Source organism: Zonotrichia leucophrys, chromosome 10 (assembly GCF_028769735.1).
Source record: "Zonotrichia leucophrys gambelii isolate GWCS_2022_RI chromosome 10, RI_Zleu_2.0, whole genome shotgun sequence".
NCBI classification, from domain to species: domain Eukaryota; kingdom Metazoa; phylum Chordata; class Aves; order Passeriformes; family Passerellidae; genus Zonotrichia; species Zonotrichia leucophrys.
Window position 1 is genome coordinate 7,357,498 of NC_088180.1, and position 23,941 is coordinate 7,381,438.

Sequence of the window (23,941 nt, forward strand, 5' to 3'; positions counted from 1 at the left end):
CTGATGTGATAGAACCAGTCAATCAAGGTCAGGATACTTCAAGCAGGATTTTTACTTAGATCCTTTTAAGTAGCAGAAAAGGATTCCCCAGACATTGCTCAGGCTCTGTGGTTTTTAGAACAACAGTAGCATGAGCTTTAACAGGCTGCACAAAGGGGAGTTTGTCCAAGGTGGTGCCAGCATCACATTCTTCCTTTTGATGCCACTCAAATGGCATCATTCCTTTTCTCTTCCACTCTAATGACCTATTTTTTTCCACACTGTTGATCTATTTGGGGATTGGGGTGGGAATTTGTAGAATATTTTGTGTTCTTGTTTCTTTTTATTTATTTCCATATGCATCCAGCCTAGCACAAAGAATAACACAAAATAAATGAACCTTTTTCTTCTTGGGCAGTTAGTAGAGCGGGTGAAGTGCTCCTCCAGCTTCCCAAATTCTGTGATTCCGACTGCATTAAAAAATTGTAAATTCTCGATGCTTTGAACAATTGCAGTAACAGCAACTGCAGTTATTACTGGATTCACCAGACCTTTAGCATTGGGAACTGATGGATGTCAGCTGAGATTGAAGAAGAGACTGCACTTACCAAGACTGTAACCAAGTTTTGAGGGTTTCAGAAATGTGTAAACAGCCTAAACAAAACACTGTTTAATAAATTTTAATTGAACAAAATGCAGTTTTTCCCAAATCTACTTGCACTGACTGTCACACTCCATCTCCTTGCTGCCACTTCTTCAGTTTTAAGATGATTTTCTCTAAATAGATTCAGTCTCATCTAATAAGCTTAGGTTTATCTAATTATCAGCCAGGTAGGATTACCTCTGTGAACTGCCTGGGACTCCTTTTAACTCTCCCATTCTGAGGAGGTCCTGCCTTCCAGGCCTTCCCTGCTCCTGTTGCTGGAAGCTGAAGGAGTTGTGCAGAAAGTGCTGCCCAGGGCCAGGCCTGGAGAGGAGTGGGGTTTGGGTGCAGGCAGTGAGATAACATCACTCTGCAGCTGTCTCTGCCAAGGATGGAGGCAGCTGAAATCCTCAGGCACCTCAGATGTAGGGATGCAGTTTTGTTCCTGGGAGAGTGACCAGCTCACTCACATCCTTTGGAAAAGGTTCTGCTAACACAGTCTCAGTTACATTTTTTCCTTTGTTGCTGGGTTTTTTTGTTTTGTTTTCCTTTAATTAGGGGGGTTGGCAGTGGGACCTGTGTAGCAGAGTGGCTCAGACAGGGCCCTTCCACACAGCCCCTTCCTCCTACCATGACACAGAAATGGCTTCAGCTGCAATGGGCACTGAGACTGCTGCAGCGTATTTTGATGAAAGGTTTAATATTTCTTCTAAAACCTTGCCTCCTGTGTTGCACTTGGGCATAGATTTGGAAGGGAGAACTTGTCTTTCACTTCAGTGTCAGACTCATGGGGAGAGGAGGGGGGGGATTTATTTTGCCTGGGATGCTTTTGTCTCATGGATGAGTGCTTGCCATGCAAGGTAATCCCACCCAGACAGTGCCCTTTGGTGTGCTGCTTGGGCTTTTGCCATTTAAAACAAAAAGAGCTAAAGTTCCTTGGACAAGAGGATGTCTAATAATGAAGTACAATTTTTCTTGTTAAATTTCTGTCTCCTCAAAAATGATTAATTTTCTGTAAATTCTTTCTTTGGAGAACGTTGACTTTGCAATAATGAGCTTGCTAAAGGAAGACCCACCAATTTAAATGCTGTGATTCATACAGGAAAGGCAGAACAGAGAATTTGACAAAATGCATCTATTACTAAGAAATACCTCTCTGGATACTTGGTGGTCTGAGCACCAACCACTGCTGTGTAAGCTGCTGTAGAGCCACACAGAAATTTGTGTCAGCAAATTTCAGGAGTTTGTCAGAGGAAAAAAACCCAACCAAATGTTGTGGTTTGCTGCAGCTTACAAAAGCCCCACATGCAGTGTCTGTTACCTGTGTGCTGCTGGAAGGGTTTCTCTTGGCTCTGGGCAGGTCTGTGGCATCGCTGGTGGCCCCGTTGTGTGCAGCCCTCCTGGGGTGGGGTTTGCTGGCTGGGATTATTGGGAACCTGTGCTCCCCCTGTCCCGCCAGTCCTTGTGCAGGGGCTGGGTCAGGGGCAGGAAGTGGAACCTCCTCTTTCATGTGCTGCTCTCAGTTTTGTGCCCGCAAGGTTGGTCTGGACATGGCTGGGTCTGGCAGGGAGCCCCAGTTTGAAGTGAAGTTTAGGATTTTGGTTTTCCCACTCCCCATTCTGCTCACTGCTGAAGTGAGCCAGGTCTCACTGCATGCTGGGCCCTCCTCTTTTCTCTTCCTTCTGGAAGATGTTACATTGGCAGTAAGACACCAGCAAAGGCATGGAGAATTAGCAGTAATCCAGAAGCTGTGCTCTGACTTCAAAAAGGATCATGTGAGTCTCCAACTCTACTGGTGCTGCACCAGCTCAGGCAGTGCTTCTGTAGCAGCTTCCCAAAGGAAACCTCCTGTGCTTCCTGCTGCATGGCTTTCCTTGCATTGCTGCTGAGCAGGCCCTGAGCAGCTTATCACAGCTGATTTTCCTTCTGTTGCCTAGTCCAGGCACTGGTTTCAGATGACCAAAAGCTGATCTCTGTGTAGCAATCACTGGCTGCAGTCACCAGGTAAAACTCCTCCTCATGTCTGATCCTCAGCTGGTATTTCTAGAGGAGGAGTCTGGCATAACTGAGATGGATGCTCACTGAAGGGCTTGTGTGCAGTAACAGTTTCAGTAAGTGATTTCCAAAGGAAACAAAAAAGTACATAGATTTTTAAATGGCTTCATGAAAGTCTATGAATGGATAGATATTCTTACTGAATAGAGTGGATTGCAGGGTCACATCTGGCATTCTGTGCTGTTACAGCATAGCTGGTTATGATTCTGCTTTCTCAGAGGTGCTTCTTGTGTGCTCTGACAAGACCAAGTTTTCATGTTACATGTCTGGTTACAGAAGCAATCCATTGTTAACATTTTTCCAGATTCTGCTTTTATTGTGTGTGAATTTTGTAATTGTAACAAGTGCTTTCTGGTGGGTGAGGATGTGCAAATAAAATAGGAAATCACATTTCTAGCCACATAGTGCTTACAGTCATGTTCTTTTACATAAATATATTCTTGTTTGAAATTATATTATTTAGGAATATACTGTTAGATAAGTTTTTGGCTGTCAAGCTCAACTATTCTTACTTGCTTTTTCCTCTTCTACCTCTCTCCGCTTTTTTTTTTTTTTTTCAAACCAAAACACCTTATTTAGCAAGAAGTTGAGAAGTTTACAGACCTAGAGAAACTCTACCTCTACCTTCAGCTGCCTTCGGGTCCCAACAATGGAGACAAAAGGTATGTGTGTGAGTGTAAAGGTGAGCAGTACTGAAAACTTGATGTACTTCCTGTGGCACTTAACTGCTGAGGAATCATTCACATCATGTTAGTAGCAGAAGAACCTTTATTAAACATTAAGTACTCTTTTTTTCCCTGAAGATCAGATGTTCGGTTTTTTTAAAACTTCAGAATATTTTATTGCATGAAAAGCTTGTGATTATAAATATCCTGAAATGAAAGAGTCATCAGAGAAAGTGTTTCACAGTCTGTGTAATTGTTCCTACACTGTTTATGTATGAAGTCATAAAATAGCAACACCAATGTGATGGTGGGTGAAAGAAAAAACTGATGGTATTTCTGGTAACACTCGTTTGACTCAAGGAAGTTCTAGAAAACCAGCCTGCAGATCAGAGTGTCACAAAATAAACCCTTTCCCAGCAGGATGGTTATAGCAGGCAGATGCCTATAGGAAGCACACTGACTATCTCCTGGGAAAACTGGGTGCTCCCAAAGGACAGCTGGCAAACTCAGTGGGCAAAAGCTTAGAGGTGGCCAGTAAGGAATAATAAATTTAAGAGTCACTGTGTACTCACAGCTGTGTATCAGTCAAGAACTGGAGTGTGGAGTTAAATTGTGGATGAAAGAGGGAGAAACTGCTGCCCAAGGCTCACGGAATAGGTAAATCCCTGAGGTGCAGGTGTCTCTCCACCTGCATAGACAGGCAGTTCTGAAGTGCTCCCTAGAGCCACGTGCTGATGAGCCCTGCTGGTTGTCTCTGCAGTGATCAGCTGTCCATGTCGTCCAGCCGTGCCCAGCAGATGCACGCCTTCTCCTGGATACGCAACACCCTGGAGGAGCACCCCGAGACGTCCCTGCCCAAGCAGGAGGTGTATGATGAGTACAAGTGAGTGCCTGTGTGCTGCTCTAGCTCTGTGACAGACTCTGCGTGTCCCCACTGCTGTGTGGGACACATGATGGACCATGCTGCTGTACCTGAGAGTGCAGTAGCTGCTCTGTGGCAAACTGCATTCATTACTACTGCCCCTGGAGATAACACTGTGATGTTTAAATTGTGCATTACGTGTACAGTTGCTGAAGGAAAGGTACAAGTATTTCTTAACAAGTGAATATCAGTATCAGGTGAATAAATGAATATTGGGTTTGTTTTGTGCAGTGGCATAGGTAAAAAGCATCAGTTACTATCTTACAATGTGTGTTGGTCTGCTTGTTTACATACCTATATGACTGCCTTAACAAGGGTGAGGGGTTGAATTGTTCCCCAGAGACGCAGCTGTTTTGCACATATGATCTTGCCCACCACACCTTTCTTTCCACAATAATGCATAAATATTGGACCTTCCTGCAGCAAACCTGATTTCTACAGAGGCACAGTATATCTGAATATGTATGAAACCAGTAACCAAGGCCACTGTGAGTCTGTGTTGTCAAGTCTCAAAGCTACCGTGTAATGAGAAAGCGATTAGAAGCAAGGGAGAGGGAGCTGTCTGATGAAAGTTGGATTTGAATTCATTTACAGAACATACCCCATGGGGGAGGGGGAAAGAAATAATCATCCTCAGCCCAGTTGCCTGAAGATGAATAACAGATTTATGATCTAGTATGAATATTTCCATAATCTGAACGATTACTGTAATTTGCAGGGAGCCGAATCCCTTCACCTCCTAAGTGCCTACAGGATTCACCCCATAGTAATTGTTATTGCAGGGCTGCCTTGTGCAAATACCTCCTTTTAATGAGGTGTGTGTGCTGAAGTGTTTTACCGTGATTGAGCAGAGGCAGGGTGGCAGCGGGGCCGATAAACAAGCGCACACCTATTAGTGAGCTCCGCGGGGCCGGGGCGGTGCCGCAGCCGGGCAGCGCAGCCAATGGCACGCGCGCGGCGCAGCGGCCAATCCCCGCGCAGCAGCGCCCGCGCGCGCACGGCAACAGCGGCAGCTGCTGTGCGCCGCCGAGATGATGGCAGCCTTATTCTTAAATATATTTCTTATTTAATAATTTATGGCCTGCTTCAGCAACAAATCTGCTTGGCTTCCATGCTGTGCCAAGCTGCAGATGCCCGGAAATATCATCATCTACAGATTGTGGAGTGTGAAATTTGGATGGCTTTGTATGTAGCTGCATCAAGTATTTGTGTATTGTATTTTTTTTTCCCTAACAAAATAAGGGTGGTAAGCAAATATTCAGGAAAATATCAAATGTTTGGAATCTGTTCTCCTTTGAAAGCTTCTGTTCTGTTTTTAAAACATTCAGTTGCTTTGAATATTTTCATGAGCTATTCTTACCCACAAAAGGAGAAGTAGTCTTGGAGTGGGATGTGGGGAACAGGCATATAAATATGTGAGTTAGTTTTGATATGTTCTTTTTCTTTACCTAAGGGTGCTAAGACCTCACAAAATTCAGTTCTGTTATATTAACCAGTTCCCATATCTATCTTCTGTGTGCAGAGATGGATCTTGCATGAGCTCACATAAGCAGGCTTATGCACTCTGCATGTGTGAATCAAAAGTGCCAGGCTTCAGAAGACTGCTGCATCATACCAGCATCTTCATTCCTGCCATAAATTTTGGTTAAAATAAATCTTGCAAAACTACCAGCCTTCTGCATCACCTTCCATATTTTTTCTATGAAGAGGGAAAGACAGAAGCTTGCACTGCACAAGAGTTCACCATTTGGCAAGTGCTGATAATGTTTTCAGCTCCACATTTCAGTAGCCCCTTCTCACTGAGCTTGTTCAATACAATGATTCTTCTTTCTGTTTTGTTGCTCTTCAATTTAAGTGTGAATTCATATTTCTATCTGGATAAAAGTGAGTGGATTCTTCTTTCTTTTGAAAGGGATAAAATAAATTTAAAATGCATCACAATATAAGGCAGTAGCACTTGGGAAGGCTCTGAGAGCTTGCAGCTGAATTTTAGAAAGGAGGTAGATGGAAGCTGGTTCACCTCTTGTTGGTGCTGTGATGCTGCTTGTACTGACAGAATACACTGAGCTGTAAGAGGCTGGGTTTCTGTCGGGTGCTCAAAGTTCTTGTGCCATCTTCCTCTGGGAGTTATGTGGGAATACAGGTTGGAAAGTGTGGGAGCTCAAGGGGAGGTGCCCAGCACGTTTTCCAGGGTGCAGTCAATGGATGCTGCTTCCCGTTAGATCCTTTCAGTGTTTTCATGTATATCAATTTTACTTGGGTATCTTGTCCCTGTTAGAAAACATCCTCCTGCACACAGCCATGTGTAGATTTAGCTGAGTTTAGAGAATTAAGATTTCAAATTTAAATGCAGTTCTGCAGTACTTATGCAGGAAAAATCCTTACTTGCCCACAAAATGATTTGTTGAGCCTTCAGTAAACACTTGAGTCCTCTTATCTTAGTTCCACTGCTGTGACGCAAGGGATGAAAGTCACTCATATTCAAGTTTGGTGTCCTGAAGATTCACTTGATACACTTAATATGGATTAGGAGGTCTTTGAGTCATCCTGTATCTCTTTCCTTTAGTCTGTAAATCATTAATCCTTGCTTTACTGGCTGCTAGGCCACTGGTTGCCACCTGATGCATAGATTATATGCACTAAGTGTTAAGAATATTAACCAACAAGTTAGAAGAAGATTCAGAAGCTAACACAGAAGAGGGCAGTAGGTGTAGGTATGCCATGTCTGTTGAACACATAAAGGACACAAGGTACCTACCAATCTTCTTGGGTAGTGCTTAGCCAGGGTTTTTATACAAAATTCCCTGATAGGAATAGGATGAGACCTATTGTGTTGCAAAGTCTAGTTCCTTGTCATAAGCAACTACCCACAGAATTCCTTTGAAAGCCAATCAAACTCCGCTTAAAACAGTTGTTTCTTACCTCTGCTGCTGCTCCTGGGAGCCTGACCTGCAGTTCCATTTCTCTAGCGGTTTTCAGACATCTGGTTTCCATCCTACCTGATTATAAGGACTCATTTATGTGCCAGCATTATTTGTCAGCCTAATGAGAGCCTACCTCTTTCTGAGGTTCTTGATTCTAACCCATTTTTGGAGACCAGTTGTTTTGGGGGTTGGATAAACCAAGAACTCTGTTTGGTTTCATTCGATGGGTTCTTTATCATTTGCTGTTCATGCTGGTTTTTTTCTGCCCTGGAAGCTGTGTAAGCTGGGCTGCATAGCCTCTCTTCATCAGCTTTTTGGTTAATTTTTTTGTGTGTTTTAATTCAGTGTATTTTATGTCTGGAGTAAATTCAAGATTTGAAGATTTTACCCAAAAAAAAAGCCTTTTCTGCTTGTCATGTAGGGGAGTTCTGTACAAAGGAACAAAGCAACCGCGTGTCCGTTGTCATTCCTGTCTGCCCAGACCTTCCCTCCCCCCTCTGTCTCCCACCCACCCTTCAAAGAGCAAAACAGCTCCTGGGCTCAGCCATGTGCCAGGAGTGCAGGGAGCAGAGAGAAGAGCTTCGGGGGAGAGACTCCTGCTATGTCCTGTCAAGTCAATGAGAGACCACAGATGGACATGGAGGGTTCTCCGCCAAGCCAGGAGGGGGAAGGGCCATGGAGGATGATCTGTCTGAGGGCTGAAATTCCATGATAATACTGATAGTTCTTGCTGCTAGGAAGTGATTGTCTTACAGCCGATGTGCTAGACACGAGGAATGGCTAATTTTATTCCCTTTTAATTTATTTAGTTTCTCTTAAGGGGGAAATAATTTTAACTTTGAAGTTAATAGTAGGTCCCCGATCCTAGGGACCTACTGGCTTGCTACCTAATCCTTGCTAGCTTGTCTTTTTGGATTTTTTTACTTGATTTTGCTGACATTGTTGAGTTTCAATCAAAGATACTGCTGTCTATGGCAGAGAAATTTGGAGAGCCCTCCTTTGAATGGTATTTGAGATTTAAAGTCTTGTAATCAGCATCAGTAAACAAAAAGATCCTCCATTCAGGAATTTTCAGACTGAAGTTTGAATCCATGGAGGCCTGGCAAGATGCCAAGGACAAAAAGCACACATAGATCTATTTATTAAACATGGAGCAATGTCTGATTCCTGTGAGGGTACAGTGAGGCAGCAAAGAATTCCTTTGTAATAACTTCAAAGGGACATATCTAGAAACCAGCCTCTGTGAGTGACATATGTTGAAATGAAATGTGTTGGTATATAAATAGGATATAAAGTTTCTTGATGTTCCACACAGAAACTAGACTGATGCCTGTGTACCAGTTGTAGGCATTGTCTCCTGGTTTGAGTGTGGTGGGGAGGCTCTGCAGGGGAGTGTCAGCACCTAAGAGTGTAAATGTTGCTGTTTATCTTCATGAAAATCTTTAAATCTGTGGTGGTGCTCTCCAAGTGGAGGATACCAACATACAGCCAGGGTAAAAGCAGCAGATACTTGCTCTGTAGTAACCAATATTTTAACCGAGAAAGTAAAGGTAGAGGAAGTATCTCAAGAAATACATAAAGCTTTCTACAGAGCTACAACTTGAAGAGAAGACATTTTGACTGGCCCACCTGGATGCAGACTGTTACTAGGTAATGCTGGGGGTGAAGCATCTGTTTCAGACTGCTGCTTTTGCTTTGCATCTGCCTGACTTTCTGGGGTTGGTTTGTGTGTGTACCTGATTGGAGGCAACTGTGGGATGGGAAGTCATTGTTCTCTGCACTCTTGCTGGTAACCCCGCTGATCATATACACCTTTTCGGAGGCAGGTTGGTTTTGTGTATTGCTGATAGGACTTCTCAGGGGAAAGGAGGGCATTGCTATCTCCTGTTGATGCTGTGGCTGTTGGCAATCTCACTGAGAAGGTTTTATACTGGTGCATTTTAGGCCACAGCACATTTGTGCAACAGCGCAGGGAGTTGCTGTCTTCGTGCAGCCTTACTCACTTCCAGAGCAGGTCCTGGTTTCCTCCTTTGCTTTATGTTTCTGATTTTCCAGAACATTCATCTTTTGCAGCAAAATCAACAATTCTTGTTCTCAAGAACTTATTTTTTAAATGTCACATATGCCGAAACAGAATTCCTCTTGCTGTTTTTGAGAACTGAAGACCAGTAACAGTGCCCATTTTAGTAGAACAAGTAAAGATGGCAAAATAATTACATTTTGTTTCTTTATTCCCCTGTATCATCAGGTTGTATACTGAGCTGCATGATGATCCTCATTTGCAGCAGTTTGAATCTCTGTTGATTTAGGACTGTTAAATAGGGTTGTCTATAATCAAGCAGCTCTCATAGTTCAGTAGAGCCACAGTGATGGGAGGACTGGGTCCTCAGTATGTGCTTATGTTACACCTATAAAGCTGGGTCCCTGGGAAGGCATCTTTTCAGTTTAGTTCTGTTGAGGTCTATTAAATAGAAGTTGTATATGCAAAATCTTTTCTGGACACTGACATATCTCTTACCTACTGCTTTTCAAATATTCCTGCAAGTCTTACCACACTCAAGCTGTGCTTCTGGCTAGAACAGGGACTCTGCTTTATTATGTCCTGAAATATGTGAATTGAAACATATGCTTCAGACTGAGACGTGGAGTAAATCTCAGCTGTGCTCTAGATAGTGCCACTGCTTGTTATGTCTCCACATGACTTGTCTTTGAACTCAGTAGAGAACAAGGCAAAAACTATGATATTAATAGCTCTGTTTATACATTTTTAATGCATTCAGTTCGTTGTGGATAGCTTCATTAATGTTAAATGTGGTTCTAAATATGGACGAGGATAAGTGTTTTCTTTTGAAAACCTTCGGAGTCTAGCATGTAGGCTGGCCTCTTGCATTAACTACAATTCCATTCACGCTTTCTTTCTCTTTGTTGCAGGAGCTATTGTGACAATCTTGGCTACCACCCATTAAGTGCTGCTGACTTTGGGAAGATCATGAAAAATGTCTTTCCAAATATGAAGGCCCGTCGTCTAGGCACAAGAGGCAAATCAAAATATCCTTTGCTAGAACGCTTCTCAGTAACTTGTTCTGCTCTTGCCTGGAGAACATCTGTCGTTGTGGCTTAACTACCAGCTAAATGTAGAAGTAATGTTGAATAAAAAATGCCGACACTTTTCCAACGTTCTTTAAAAATTATTAGTTGCAGTAGTGTTAGGTTGCAAGATATAACTTTGGAAACAAGTATTTAAATTTAGGTTCTGACACTCAGTTGTCACAGCAGCAAGGCATCAAAAAAGTTCTATAATTTAGTGCAAAGAGAGATACTGGAATAAAGGAATCAAAACTGTTAGTGATTTTCTAACCAGTTTTTTCATCAGTCAGAATTTTTTCTTTTTTTGTGCTGAGAATTGAATCTTCCCATGAGAGCCCTTAGAAGCCGTGGTGAAATAATGTCCTACCTGCTGCATTCCCAGGGCTGGCTCTCGCTGCATCCTGACGTGCTGGGTGGGCAAAGCCCCTGCAGTAAGTGGGGGAGGGAGAGCATGAAAAGGTTAAAAGGCATTGAGGCCCTAATTAAAACCCACTCAAAAGAAGTAACAGTAATGATATGGATGTGCTGTGATAGTGGCCTTTGCCAGGTCTCACTTGAAGCATGCACTTAGAGAATTAAGTGCTAGCAGGCAGCCCAGAATTGCTTGTCTTCCATTGAGGGGGAAAAACCTTCCATGCTGTAGTGAATGGAGAAGTTTTGTGTCAGTTAAACTGTTTCATAAAATACAATGTTGGATTATCTAGCAGTGAAATCTGAAACTTAGTGCTCATGTTTGGATAGAGCTGGAGAAGTGTTAAGGAAGAGCTCATGTAATTGTAGCTTGACCCAGGGGATCTCTTTAAGTTCTATTTCCAATGTTTCTAATTCAGAATGATTAAAATGTGACCTTGTCTCACACCTACCATAATTCCCAGGCTCCTTAGGTTTCTTTTACTGTAATTATGCTCCATTCAGGTTAATGCAAGCAATTGCAAACTACATGGCCTAGGAAAGAATCCAGACATGTTTACAGAATGTGAAAAACTAGTGATCCTGGAAAGGATTTGTGTGTCATGGAGAAAAGACGCTGTGTGTGAACTCCCAGACTGATGCTGTGGAGAGGAAAAAAAAAAACGCTGATTTGATTTTTAGACCTATAAACAAGTGAGTATAGATAATAAAGGGAGCATATTTTTGTGTACCGATTTGATGAGATCGGTGTAAGAAAAAGTCTGGGTCTTTATATGAGGAGAGAGTGCCTCAAAAATAGTGTGAAATCCTAGGAAGAAATGCACTCATTGGGCACTTTATCTTGTCCTGGGAAACTTCAGTTTGAGGAAGTCCTTCAGGAGAAGGAAACAAAGCAGAATCTAAGTTCGAGAATGCATTTTTTTAATAGTGATTAACTTTTTTTCTTTTTTTAATTAATTCTTCCATCTTATTTTAGAAAGAGAGTTTAGTCAAAATTTATGTTAATGATTTGAATATTGAGTAGCTTACTGAAGCTGCCTGGAATGGTTCAGTGCCTGTTCTAAGTCATCAGATGAAATTAATCATACCCAGCATCTCTGCATGGATTGAGAAACCCAGTGACCTGGCCAAGAATGCAGCCATTGATGGACTTCTGATTCTGACTGGCTGTGAGATCATGCTAATGAGAGGAATTCTTAGTTCTGTGTTGAGTTTGCTTTTGAAGCTTCTGAGGGTTATCAGAGGAATTACTGCTCTTCTCCCCTATCCCCCAGCTAACAAGCAGACAATGTAGACCTTAATTGTTGCTCACATATTGCTACAGTGGACTGAGGAAGAAGGCTTTTGTGCATATGCCAACACTGCCCAACCTTGACTTTCATAAAACTGGAGATGGGGTATGCTATATATTTGCTTATTCATATATATTTCTGCAAGTTAGCATTTATTATGCTGTTTTTCTGTCAGAACTTTTCAAAACAGTGAAGGTCTATGCAGCTTTTAAGATTTTTCTGTATGATTCTTATATTCTTTATGATTCTTATTATTTTTGAATCATTGTTTAATTTTTATTCTGTAAAGTTCATGATGAATTGCAATACTCTTAAACTAATTTAGGAGGTGAGGTAGACATCTACAGTGTTCCTATCCACCATATACATATTTTAAACTCTGATTCTGTTTTGCTTTTACTGTATTTTTTTAAGTCAGTGCTAGGGAAGAGATATCCCCAATGAAAGAAGCAGTTCCTGGGTAATAGTGACTACTGAATTGACAAGACCCTGAATACAGGGGAAATTAATTGTTGGTGCTCCAAATATTAGGATTCTGTCTGTGGTTTTCTTCCAGAAATGTCAATTCTATATAATGCCTTTGGGAACAACCCACAGATTATTGTTAAGACATTTAATTTTGAAAGATACTGATGTTGTGATCTCATTCTCATAATTTCATGTAAAACTGTGAACACACTACTCCAACTTCTGGTGTGATTCGGACAATAATTTGCTTTCTATTTTTGTTTTCATGCCTTAATGACCCTTGTTCATGTAAGTAACCTTTCCTCCTGTGTTTGTTTGGTGCAGTTGGATGGAGCAGAGCCGTCGGGGCAGCTGCAGAGTGCCGATGAGGAGGTGGTGTCTGCAGCCTGCCGCCTCGTTTGTGAGTGGGCCCAGAAGGTGCTGAGCCAGCCCTTTGATACCGTGCTGGAACTGGCTCGTTTCCTTGTCAAAAGTCACTATATTGGTACCAAGTCCATGGCAGCTTTAACAGTAATGGCAGGGGCACCAGCAGGTAATGAGATAATGCTGAATGGTGAAATGGGGGATCTTCCTGCGGAGAGTAGTGACAGCTTGGTTTGAGAAAGCACTTCTCTGCTCTTCAGGGCAAAGTTTACCACTGACTCTGAGCATTCAGCATTCATTTATGTGATTTTAGTCACATTGCTGAAAATTACTGTTCTTGCTAGTAGTCTGAGTAAAGATCTGAAAATCAGCACTGGTCTCAGGTTTAGGTGGTGATCCTCCCATTCCTTTGGTGAGGATCCTGGTCTTCTGAAGCACTTCAGGGTGTGTGAGTAATTGTGCTGAACTCACATACTTGGCTGGAACAGGAGTTTGGTGCTGCTACAGTGCTGGTTTGTAGATAGACTGCTGGTGTAGCTGTGTTTCTGTCTGCTAACTTGCCCTAGTTTGGAAACAGTTTTCTGTCAAGAGCAGGTTTTTTGGTGTGGTTTGTTTCCTTCTACATGCTCAAAATCAGTCACTTAATCATTTAGTGTGTTTTGGTGACTGTGAATAAAGTAAATTACAAAAATGAAGGATGAGAAGGGAGATGCAGGTGCACAACATGCCCCTAGACTTGCCTCTGAGAAGTTCTGACTAGGCCTATCAAGCTAAATAGTCTTCAGATCAAGGCCAACCTCTTGAGACAGTTTTAAATGGAAAGTGTTCAAGTGATCCCCTTCTGGATCATGTTCTTTTTCCTTCCAGCTCTCTTTCCTTTGTTCCAGCTTGGACCTCACAGGTGGCATTTGCTGCTTGTGTGCTCCACTGTGACCTACCACCTTGGCTGCATTGGTCCTGCCTGCCATGCTGCTGGAAGGGACACTCAGTGTATGGACAGCTCTTCCACTCATGGAGCTTCCCCTCCTCACTTCCTTCAAGGAAAAGGGGCAGTTACCTCCAGTGCATGCCTCTATGGCTTGGATGGTCATTTTGGAAGAGGTTCTTCCTAGGATGACAAAAATAATTCCATTCCTCTTGCAGGGACCTACAGTGTTTCTGTGCATTAACTGAGAGAAAAACAACTTTTACTCTCAAAGAAAAGTTTGAGGGTTTTTTCCTTATCAATATTACTTGCCCATATAGAATAATTGTGTGCCAGTAGTTGCAATATATTTGGGCATTTCACTGCTCTGTGAAGAAGACATTGTGGAAGTGCAGACATGTTGTGACATTCAACCACTCGTGGTACATGCAGAATGCATGCAGAATCACAGTTCCAAAGCATGTGCTGGCCAACAAAACCAAATACTTGGGTTTAGTATTGTAAAATTTGCATCAGTAAAACTAGTAATGTAGTAAGATAGTGTTGATTAATTTATAATTAGGAGTAATTTTAAAACTCTGTAACCTCAAAGTGTAAATGGAACAATGTTAAACCATTTCTGAAGGGGTAATTCAGCAAGGTTATTTGGTCTCTAAAGAGCATGCTAATCTTCTTAACTGTTAATAAACAGAAGATCATAAATATGATGTGATTTTGTAAGGGAAATTAGTGCTAGCTGCACAGAGGACACCAAGTCTGTTTTCTCCATGGAAGCGGCACTTGCCTGCTTTGTAACCAATAAAGTAATTTCTCCAGGAAAAAATGCTCTCCCATTCTAATTTCCATTGTTTTTTGAATTTTTTCTTCTTTTTTTCTTTTTTTTTTTCCTGAACACTTGTCCTTTTGCAGTTTTCCCCCATTATCCCTGATCACACAGAGGTTTGGATCCATTCTGATATTAGATGCACTGTATTTAATGCCTTGGCCATTAGATAATGTCACATACTCCAAACTGCTCCCCTGTGACACAGACCCGCAGCTTTCTGGAAGCATTTTTCATTTCAAGCTGCCTTAGAGCAGGTAACAAAACCACGGCAGGTGCTGGATTGTAAAGCTCATCTGAAGCGTGCCCGCCGCCCTCTGCTGCCAGTTCAGTGAAGAGCGCCGGGCTGAGATTGTGCTGACACACAAGGTGCCATTTCACATTATTAGAAACAAGAGGCCCATACTGAGTATTTTAGCAGCTAATGCCCAGCTTGTCTAAAAGACAGAGATTTTGTCACAAATGTGGGAATAAACTGAAGCTGAATAGATTGAAGCATGAAGTGGATGGGAGCAGCTCATGGAGGAGGTGTTCCCAGAATGGTTTTGGAGATGCCTGCCAGATATTCTCTGTTAGGTGTAGAAGTGGCACCACAGCAGACAGGGTAATGTTTGGTTGTAATTAGTTCTTCTTTTGTTTTCAGGAATAAAAGGGATCCCCCAGCCCTCAGCTTTTATACCTACTGCTGAAAGTAATTCTTTTCAACCCCAAGTGAAAACTCTGCCATCTCCTGTTGATGCTAAGCAGCAGCTGCAGCGTAAGATCCAGAAGAAGCAGCAGGAACAGAAACTGCAGTCTCCTTTGCCAGGAGAGTCTCCAGTAAAGAAAACAGAAGGCGCTGCCACCAACGGTGTGACCAGTATATCTAACGGGAGTCCTGCCATCCTGTCCCCGCCACCTATTGGCATTGTTGTGGCTGCTGTCCCCAGCCCCATACCGGTAATGCTCTCCAGCAATTCTCTAGAGAATCCACCCTATGAAAGGTTGTACATTGCCAGTAACCAAGCAGGGGTGTCAGTGGATTAGAACAGTTTCCATTCAAAGGCTGGAGTGCCTTGATGCTTTTCTGTCTGTGTTGTGTTATAGCACGTTAGTTACAGGGTTGATACAGAGGCAGCAGATTTCTGATCCTGTAACATAGGCCAAGTTCATCTTTGAAGTCATTAAAGTGAGCCTTGACATGAAGTTTAACCACATGAGAGAGCTGACACCAGTTGTGTGGGTCACTGAGGCCCTAATATAAAATCTAAATTGCTTTTCATTGGCCCAGTGCATTTAGTGACAGGTACAATTTTATTTTAAATGAATGTCTGTAGTACAGAATATTTTTGTCTTTCAGCCTTATAAAATTGGGCTAGGGAGTACAAGAACGTTATTTGGTGTTAAGATGTTCACTGTGCTGTTCATTTTGATAGGTAAGCCAGTTTTTCTGCCTGATAGTGAGTTTGTATTTAACTCAATTTTGAAACGTTAACAATGAGCAGTATTTTGAACACATCCTCTCCTCTTTAGCCTTTGTATGTCAATCTTTTTTTCCCAGGTGGTGAGGGATTGTATGAGAATGACCCTTTCATTAGCAGAAGAGCAGACTAGTGTATACACCAGTGCCTCATGCCTTAAAAGTAGGAGGCATATGTCTGTCTACCAATCCTTAGGCAGAGAAATAGAAATTGTCTTGGACAAGTAGAAGAGCTTATTTTGTTTCAAACTGATATTCACTGGCTTTGGTGTATTGAGCTATATTGTCTTTCACTTTTGAAGTGCTTGGGGCTGAGGTCATGTGTGGGCTTGGGGACCTCTGGCTTTGTTACCACACTTTTTCTCTCTTTACAGGTGCCAAGAACCAGGCAGTTGGTGACTTCTCCAAGTCCTATGGGATCGTCGGACAGCAAGGTCCTGCCGCTCAACGTTCAGGTGGTCACTCAGCACATGCAATCAGTCAAGCAGCCACCAAAGACTCCCCAGAACGTTCCCGCTAGCCCCGTTGGTGACCGCTCTGCCCGGCATCGCTACCCGCAGATCTTGCCCAAGCCAGCAAACACCAGTGCTCTCACCATCCGCTCTCCCACCACGGTGCTATTTACCAGTAGCCCAATCAAGACTGTTGTGCCAGCTCCACACGTGAATTCCTTAAACGTGGTAAAAATGACAGCAATATCTCTCGCCCCGAGCAGCAGCAGTGTGCCCGTCAAACAGACGCCTTCGGTTAGCACTAGTGCAGGAGCAGTGGAAGAAGGGAGGACTGGTCCACAGATTAAAAATGGATCTGTTGTTTCACTTCAGTCTCCAGGATCCAAGCCTAGCACTGCTGCAGCTGCACCTGCGGTCAAGATCAAAACAGAACCAGAAGCATTGCTGGATGAGAACTCTGCACAGGGCCAAGAGAGTTCTGACGTGTCTAAATCCATAAAGGCAACCCCTGACCTGCCTCCTGCACAGCTAATTAATTTTGAGGTTGCAGCCTTGAAGGTTTCAACGGATGATGTCATGGAGCTAAAACCAGGTAAGGGCTGTGATCAGGAAGCTGAAGAAGCAGGGACCAAATACAAGACACAGTCTGATGAAATCACACCAGTTTCTTCAGCAGGCAATAATCAAAGTACTCTTAAGCTCACAGTTGCCAGTCAAAACTTGTCCAGCACCAGCATCAATTCACCTCCTACTGGTGAGTCTATGATTAAAGACAAAACATGCACTAAAAGTCCGAGAAAGAGACAACCTTCCACACTTCAGGATTCCCAGTTACCACCTGTAAAGAAACCACTAGTGGAGCAGTTTGCAACTGGCAATGCCGTGGAGGGTCAAAAAGCGAACAATGTTAAGAAGGCTCTGAAGGTTGGATCAATAGCTAACAGTGACAACACAGCAACGCTTGCTCAAGTTCCCATCAAGGTACCCGTGACAGTACCTGTACCTCCTACAGCTGCTGCAAACTTAGCAACAGACCTTTCTTTGAGCACCAATTTAAATACCTGTGATCCTGCTTTAGAACAGCAGCTTGCATCAGCATCATCTCCAGATATAAAAGTAAAATTGGAAGGAAACTTGTTTATCATAGAAAATGATTCAAAATCTGATGGCAGCTTTAACCCAAATACATGGCACCATATCACCAAAACCTCTGATTTTGCATCTGTGAATTGTGATCAGCAGCAAGATATCAGTGTTATGAGTATTGCTGGGCACTCTGGCTCTAGTGACTTGCAGGAGTCGGCGTGGGAGCCGGTGCACTGCGAAGGTATGCAGCAGGATGTGTACAGCCAGCAGTTACAGAGCCAGATCCAGGACTCCTTGGATCAAATACAAGCACAGTCTTCAAATCAGTTACCTCTGCAGTCTGAGCTGAAAGAGTTTGAGCATACAGTCCCTCAGTCAAATGAAAACTTCTTTTCGTTTGATGACGACCTTACCCAGGACAGCATTGTGGAGGAGCTGGTGCTCATGGAGGAGCAAATGTCCATGAATAATTCCCATCCTTACAGTGGTTGTCTAGGAATGGCGCTTCAGAGTCAGGCTGCAGCTCAAGGAGCTCCCGTATCATCTCATCCAAGCAGCACGCACTTTTACCATTCGATCCATAACAACAGCACTCCAATTCACACTCCCACCCCCACTCCCACCCCAACTCCCACTCCCACCCCGACTCCAACACCCACCTCTGAAATGATTGCTGGATCTCAGAACATGTCTCGAGAGAGCCCTTGTTCAAGGCTGGCTCAGACGACGCCCGTAGACAGTGCCCTCGGCAGCAGCCGGCACACGCCCATTGGCACACCCCATTCCAACTGCAGCAGCAGCGTCCCTCCGAGTCCTGTGGAATGCCGAAACCCGTTTGCATTTACTCCCATCAGCTCTAGCATGGCTTACCACGATGCCAGCATCATATCAAGTAGCCCTGTGAAGCCAATGCAGCGGCCTATGGCTACCCATCCTGACAAAACCAAGCTGGAGTGGATGAACAACGGCTACAGTGGGGTTGGTAATTCCTCGGTTGCCAACCATGGCATCCTCACAAGCTACCAGGAGCTGGTGGAAGATCGCTTCAGGAAACCTCACGCTTTTGCAGTTCCTGGCCAGTCATACCAGTCTCAGCCACGCCACCACGACCCTCACTTCGGTCGCGTGACTCCTGTTTCACCTGTGCAGCACCAGGCAGCCCCTGTCAGTAGCACTACCAAGCAGGAGGGCTTTGCTGTTCCTGCTCCTTTGGACAACAAAGGAACTGGTTCATCTCTCAACAACAGTCTGAGATGCCGGAGCGTGAGCCCCGCTGTCCATCGCCAGCGTAATCTCAGTGGAAGCACTGTTTACCCTGTGTCAAATATACCACGTTCTAATGTGACGCCTTTTGGAAGTCCGGTGACTCCCGAAGTTCACAATGTATTTGCTAATGTCCATGCAGACACCAGTGCCAATAACATAGCACAGAGAAGCCAGTCAGTCCCGTTGACTGTGATGATGCAGACGGCCTTCCCGTCTCTTCAGAAACAAACAAACACTAAAAAAATAACCAGTGTGTTGTTAAACAAACTTGATTCTGATAGTGATGATGCAGTGAGAGGTTTGGGAATGAACAACATGCCCTCAAATTACACAGCCAGGATGAATCTCACTCAGATTTTGGAGACATCCAGTGCTTTTCCTAGTGCCAACCCACAAAGTATGATCAATTCCAGCACTTCAGTTTATGAATTCCAAACACCAAATTACCTCACAAAAAATAGCAGCACCGATCAGATCAGTTTTTCTTCTGGAGATAACCAAGCACAATCAGACATCGGAGAGCAGCAATTAGATTTTAGCAGCACTGTAAAAGACCTTTTAGGGGAGGACAGTCTGCCAACAAACCAGCAGCTGGTGAATCAGGTGGCATCAGATCTCAATAACGTTGCATCTGTCTTTCCCAGCGACATCAGGTTGTCTTCCGAGCTCTCAGGCAGCATTAACGATCTGAACACTTTAGACACAAATCTACTGTTTGATCCAGGTCGTCAGCAGGGACAAGATGATGATGCTACACTGGAGGAATTAAAAAATGACCCCTTGTTTCAACAAATCTGCAATGAATCCATTAACTCAATGACTGCATCAGGTTTTGAGTGGATGGAGAGTAAGGATCATCCTGCTGTTGAAATGTTGGGTTAATCTTGTTTTATAATATGTATGTAGCACACTGTATCTAAAAGACAGACGTATTGTATTTGTCTTAATGGAAGTGCCTCCCGCAGCAGAAACACTTGCTATGTATTGTGGCATTTTTAAAAAAAGTTTGCTGTACCTGTTGCTCATTCTTCAGTAAGGAAAAGGCAGTCTTACCAATTTTAAACAAATCTCTGAAGGTGATGGGCTATCAAAGAGCCAGTATTAAAATTTGAATTTTGGAGTGTTTCCCATTCAACATTTCTTGTTTTAGCAAATAAAGAAGTGGTTAATGGCAGCCAGTGATGACAGCTATGGTTGATGCTTTGGGAGGGTTTTAATTCAAGCTTGTTTGTAGGCTTTCCATACTTAATATTGGTTGTTACTTCTTAGTAGGTGATCTTTACTGACCTTTGCCATCCAGGTGTGAAATGCAGGGTGCCTGCAGGTAGGTAATGTGGTGTGGAGTGGGTGCAAGTGGACCAGGTGACAGCAGATGCCTGATCATTGTGTAGCTGCCTGGAGCACTGCTCGATGGTGAACCTGGGGAAATCTCTGTCGCACTGGTGCCATTGGCATCTCCAGTAAAACACAGAGATGGGAAAAGCCAACAGGAATGATCAAGGAAAAAGATGCACTAAATTTTATTATTTAAGAGAAATAAATCTATGTAGTTATTTTATCCATTAATATTCATGACATACTTGATATTTTAGTTCTCATGTCAATGTTTTTGTATTAGGTAAAATTAATGCAAAAAGATTTTGAGCACTGAGATTTAATCTAGGCATAACCCCCATATTTTAAAGTGATAGGGACTGTGTATCAATGCTAGAGAAGGAACATGATATTTTCCCTCTTTTTTCCTTTTTTTTTTAATAGAGAGCTGCTGGAGCTCATTAAAATACTGTTTCTAAAAGCTCCTTTTTTTTAAGTTTGCTCTTTCCCAACCTAGTAGAGGATATAGGAAGATGGTATTTTTTTCTATTTCAGTAGGTTGAGCCTTTCTGTCTTTCTTGCTCCCCCTCTTTCTCTCAAACAAAAGATTATTAAAATATTAGAAAATGTGGTTAATCTAAAAATATTTCATATAGAGCCATAATACTGCCAGGCACTTTAAAGATAAACAGTAAGACATTTGATCATTCTTCTGGTAAAACTTCTTTTGAAAGTACTTACTGTTTTAGAAGCCTGAATTCAGTTTTCAAAAGTGATTTGACAGGGTTGATGAATCTGTTTTTTGGTTTTTTTAAGGAAAAAAATGCTGCCCCTCTGGAAAATGAGAATTAGACTCCTGTCTCACTGGTTCACTCAAACCAAAAAGACCTTTTATTTTATCAGCATGGCATACCTGGATCTCTAATGGTCAAAAGGGAGAGGTATTTACCCAGCTATGCCTTGATACTAGAAAGAGGACTTGCAGAGGCAGATTTTTACAAAAGAAGTAGTGCACTGAGTATGCTACAATACTATCCCTTAAGCCTAGTATGAAATGGATTACTTTTCCTGTGACCTGACACAAAGCAGAAAATAGAGCAGGAAAAATTTTCTTCTTTTGCATTTCTTTGATGAGTGGTCATAAATTTACAAAGGGGGAGGTTCAGTAAAACCCCCCTAGATTTCTCTAAGGGAAAGATGCTCAGATTTTTCATGTGATTAGTGTTTTTCTTTAAGTGACTTGGTGGTCTTCTATTTCTTCAGTTTTTGTAAATGACTTGAGATCCCAGTACTGGTCAATTTTTTTGGCAGTGCTGATTCAACTTGTGCTGCTGCATTGGCACTGGAGGTGCTGGTATATCATGGCTTCTCTTGCCCTTGCCCCAGTTCATCACCAGTTTATGGCTTCTGGAAGGACAAGCAGGTGTGCCAAGCAATAGCACCTTGTGGGGGCCCGATTTCTCTGTGCTTGCATCAGAAGTTTTGCCACTTCATCAGGAGCGAACCTGGGGAGTTCTGATCCCTCCTTGAAGCACAAGGATGTTGATTTGCTTTAAGACCAAGTGACTCCTCCAAGGTGATGGGGAGGAGAGTAAAAGCTGCATTGTAACTTTCTGCTTGTTGTCCTCCCAGGTGTGTGTCAGTAAAACTTGAACCATTTTTCTTGTAGACCGAAGTTGCTGAAGGCAGGGCTTGAATTCTGTACTTGCCCATGGCCTTTTGAGAGGATGTGTTGAACATCCCCTCACCCTGGTAGGAGGATGGGTCTGAGAGACACTCAGCACCTTCTGTTTCTGTTCCTGAGCGTGTGTGAGGTGCCAGCACTATTGTCAATAGGTGGAACCTGCTTCGATGAGGGGAGGGTCCTTCCAGCTCGGCTCTTGTGTGATGCTGTGACTCGGTGGCAGCTGCAGCAGCCGGGCCCCGCGGTGGGCTGGCCTCACCTCGGGCCTCAGACACTGAGGGCTGCCTGGGGCAAGGGAGGTTCAGCCTAACTGCTAGATTTTTTAAGATTTCTCACAAAAGCAAAAGTAGATTTAAAGTTGATGCATTCTAAATTATGCAGCCATCACCAAAGGTTTTTAAAAGTGCGTTTAAAATTCTCTTTTAAACGTAAGCATTACATTGGGCCTAACATGTGATTTAATTAGCAGAAATATTCTATAATCAGTGGGTTTAAAGCAAATATATGTTTAAAATTAAAAGTATTAAATTTGATAAGAATTATTTCAAGTAAAATCCAAGGCACAGGCACAGCTTTGTACATTGGTATGTATCATTCTAGAGATGTTTGTGTGTTGGTGTTATAATTAATGTTAGGTCCCTCTACTTAGTGCTAGTTAGTTCTTTATGATACATTGAGACAGAGCACTACTGCACACCAAAGTATGCAATACCCAAAGGAAAATTCTGTGATCCTAACAAATGGAAGCCTGTCTTTGTCAGATACTCCAAAACTTTGAATTTGAGACAGTTCTGACCCCTTGTTTACATTATTGGCTTCCTACTAACATAAGAAATAAATTATTTTGATAGCAGTTTTTGCTAAAGTATACAAACTAGTGAATTTGTACCCTGTGTACAGTATTGCAGCAAACACTTTAAATTTGATTGCTTGGTTAGTCCAGCAAACTTTCTGGGTTCATATATTGCACTAAAATTCTGTTGAACCTGTGGCAGGCACATTCCTTAGGATAAATGCAACAAATACGGCCCACAGATTTAAAAAAAAGGCAAAATGAAAAAAAAAAAAACTTTTTAATGTGTTTCATTATTAAAAGGCAAAATGTCATTACAAGTGACAGGTGAAATTGTCTTATGTAGCAATGTGCATTGATCTCAATGAGATATTTCTATTTTTGATTCTCTTACATGAGAATATTGCAGCAGGAAAAATTAAGTTTAGTTTGCTTCACCATGTTAATACATGATCACAAAACGTGCATGAGTGTTAATGACTTAATCTTGTACAGTACTAGATATATTCCTGTAACCACTTTTATTTTTTTTATTCTTTTGCTGTATTGAAGCTGGTTCAGTGTTAACCAGGTGAGCATAGTTATTCACAAGTTATTTACTTTTTTATGTTAACTAATTCAGCTTAGTTATTGTTGAATATGTTCCTTTCTTGGATTATTTTTTATTGTTCTGGTGTTGAAAAACATTTTTGCATCATTTTATCATGATAAGAATTCATGAAGTAAATAATTTGCAAATAATTGCAATAAGCACTGACTTCCGAACTGAAAAGAAGGAAAGCGTTTCTTGTGCAGTGCATCTGAGGATCATATAATAGTCTTGTACTATACTGTGCTTTATTTACTGCACCATAAGGAAAGAAAAATCCCTGTTCCACATTTTCATTTAGTGCAGGAAATCCAGTTTCTCCCCTCTTCCCCAGTGTTTTGTTGTCTGTTGTACTGCTGAAACTACAGTAGTTGAATATTGCAGTAGCATTTCAGTTATTTTTTTTATTGAAAGTGCTCAAAAATTGTTTTTTAAATGTTTTCAAAAACAATAAAAACATTTTGTATTAAAATTATTTCTGGAGTTTTTTCTTTATATGGAAAATGTGCTTTAGGGCTGGCCTAAAATACAGCACTTTGTAGTTTGTGCAATGACAGATGACAGCTGCCCAGTTGACCCTTGCTGCAGTTGCTGAGCCCAGTAAAGCTGAGTGTGAAGGTGAATCTTCCTGGCTGGGGTGCCTTGGTCAGACTCAGCCCAAGTGTTGGTTTCATGCCTGGTGCCAGCTCTTGCAGTTGTGACATAGAACATTCATTGCTGCTGTTGCCATCCCCTGTATTG

The 23,941-nt window shown here is 42.4% G+C and overlaps 1 protein-coding gene across 1 annotated transcript in view; it reads left to right on the top strand.

The window, feature by feature from the left end:
- RFX7 (regulatory factor X7) overlaps window positions 1-23,639 on the top strand; it is a 49,207-nt gene extending 25,568 nt beyond the window's left edge. Inside the window, exons 3-9 of the mRNA XM_064722452.1 lie at window positions 3,257-3,339; window positions 4,103-4,225; window positions 10,120-10,236; window positions 11,999-12,083; window positions 12,771-12,978; window positions 15,201-15,496; window positions 16,391-23,639. Coding sequence (XP_064578522.1) covers window positions 3,257-3,339; window positions 4,103-4,225; window positions 10,120-10,236; window positions 11,999-12,083; window positions 12,771-12,978; window positions 15,201-15,496; window positions 16,391-19,702 — 4,224 coding nt within the window. The 3' untranslated portion in view covers window positions 19,703-23,639. The remainder of the gene's footprint in view (window positions 1-3,256; window positions 3,340-4,102; window positions 4,226-10,119; window positions 10,237-11,998; window positions 12,084-12,770; window positions 12,979-15,200; window positions 15,497-16,390) is intronic.
- Window positions 23,640-23,941: the final 302 nt, after the last annotated feature.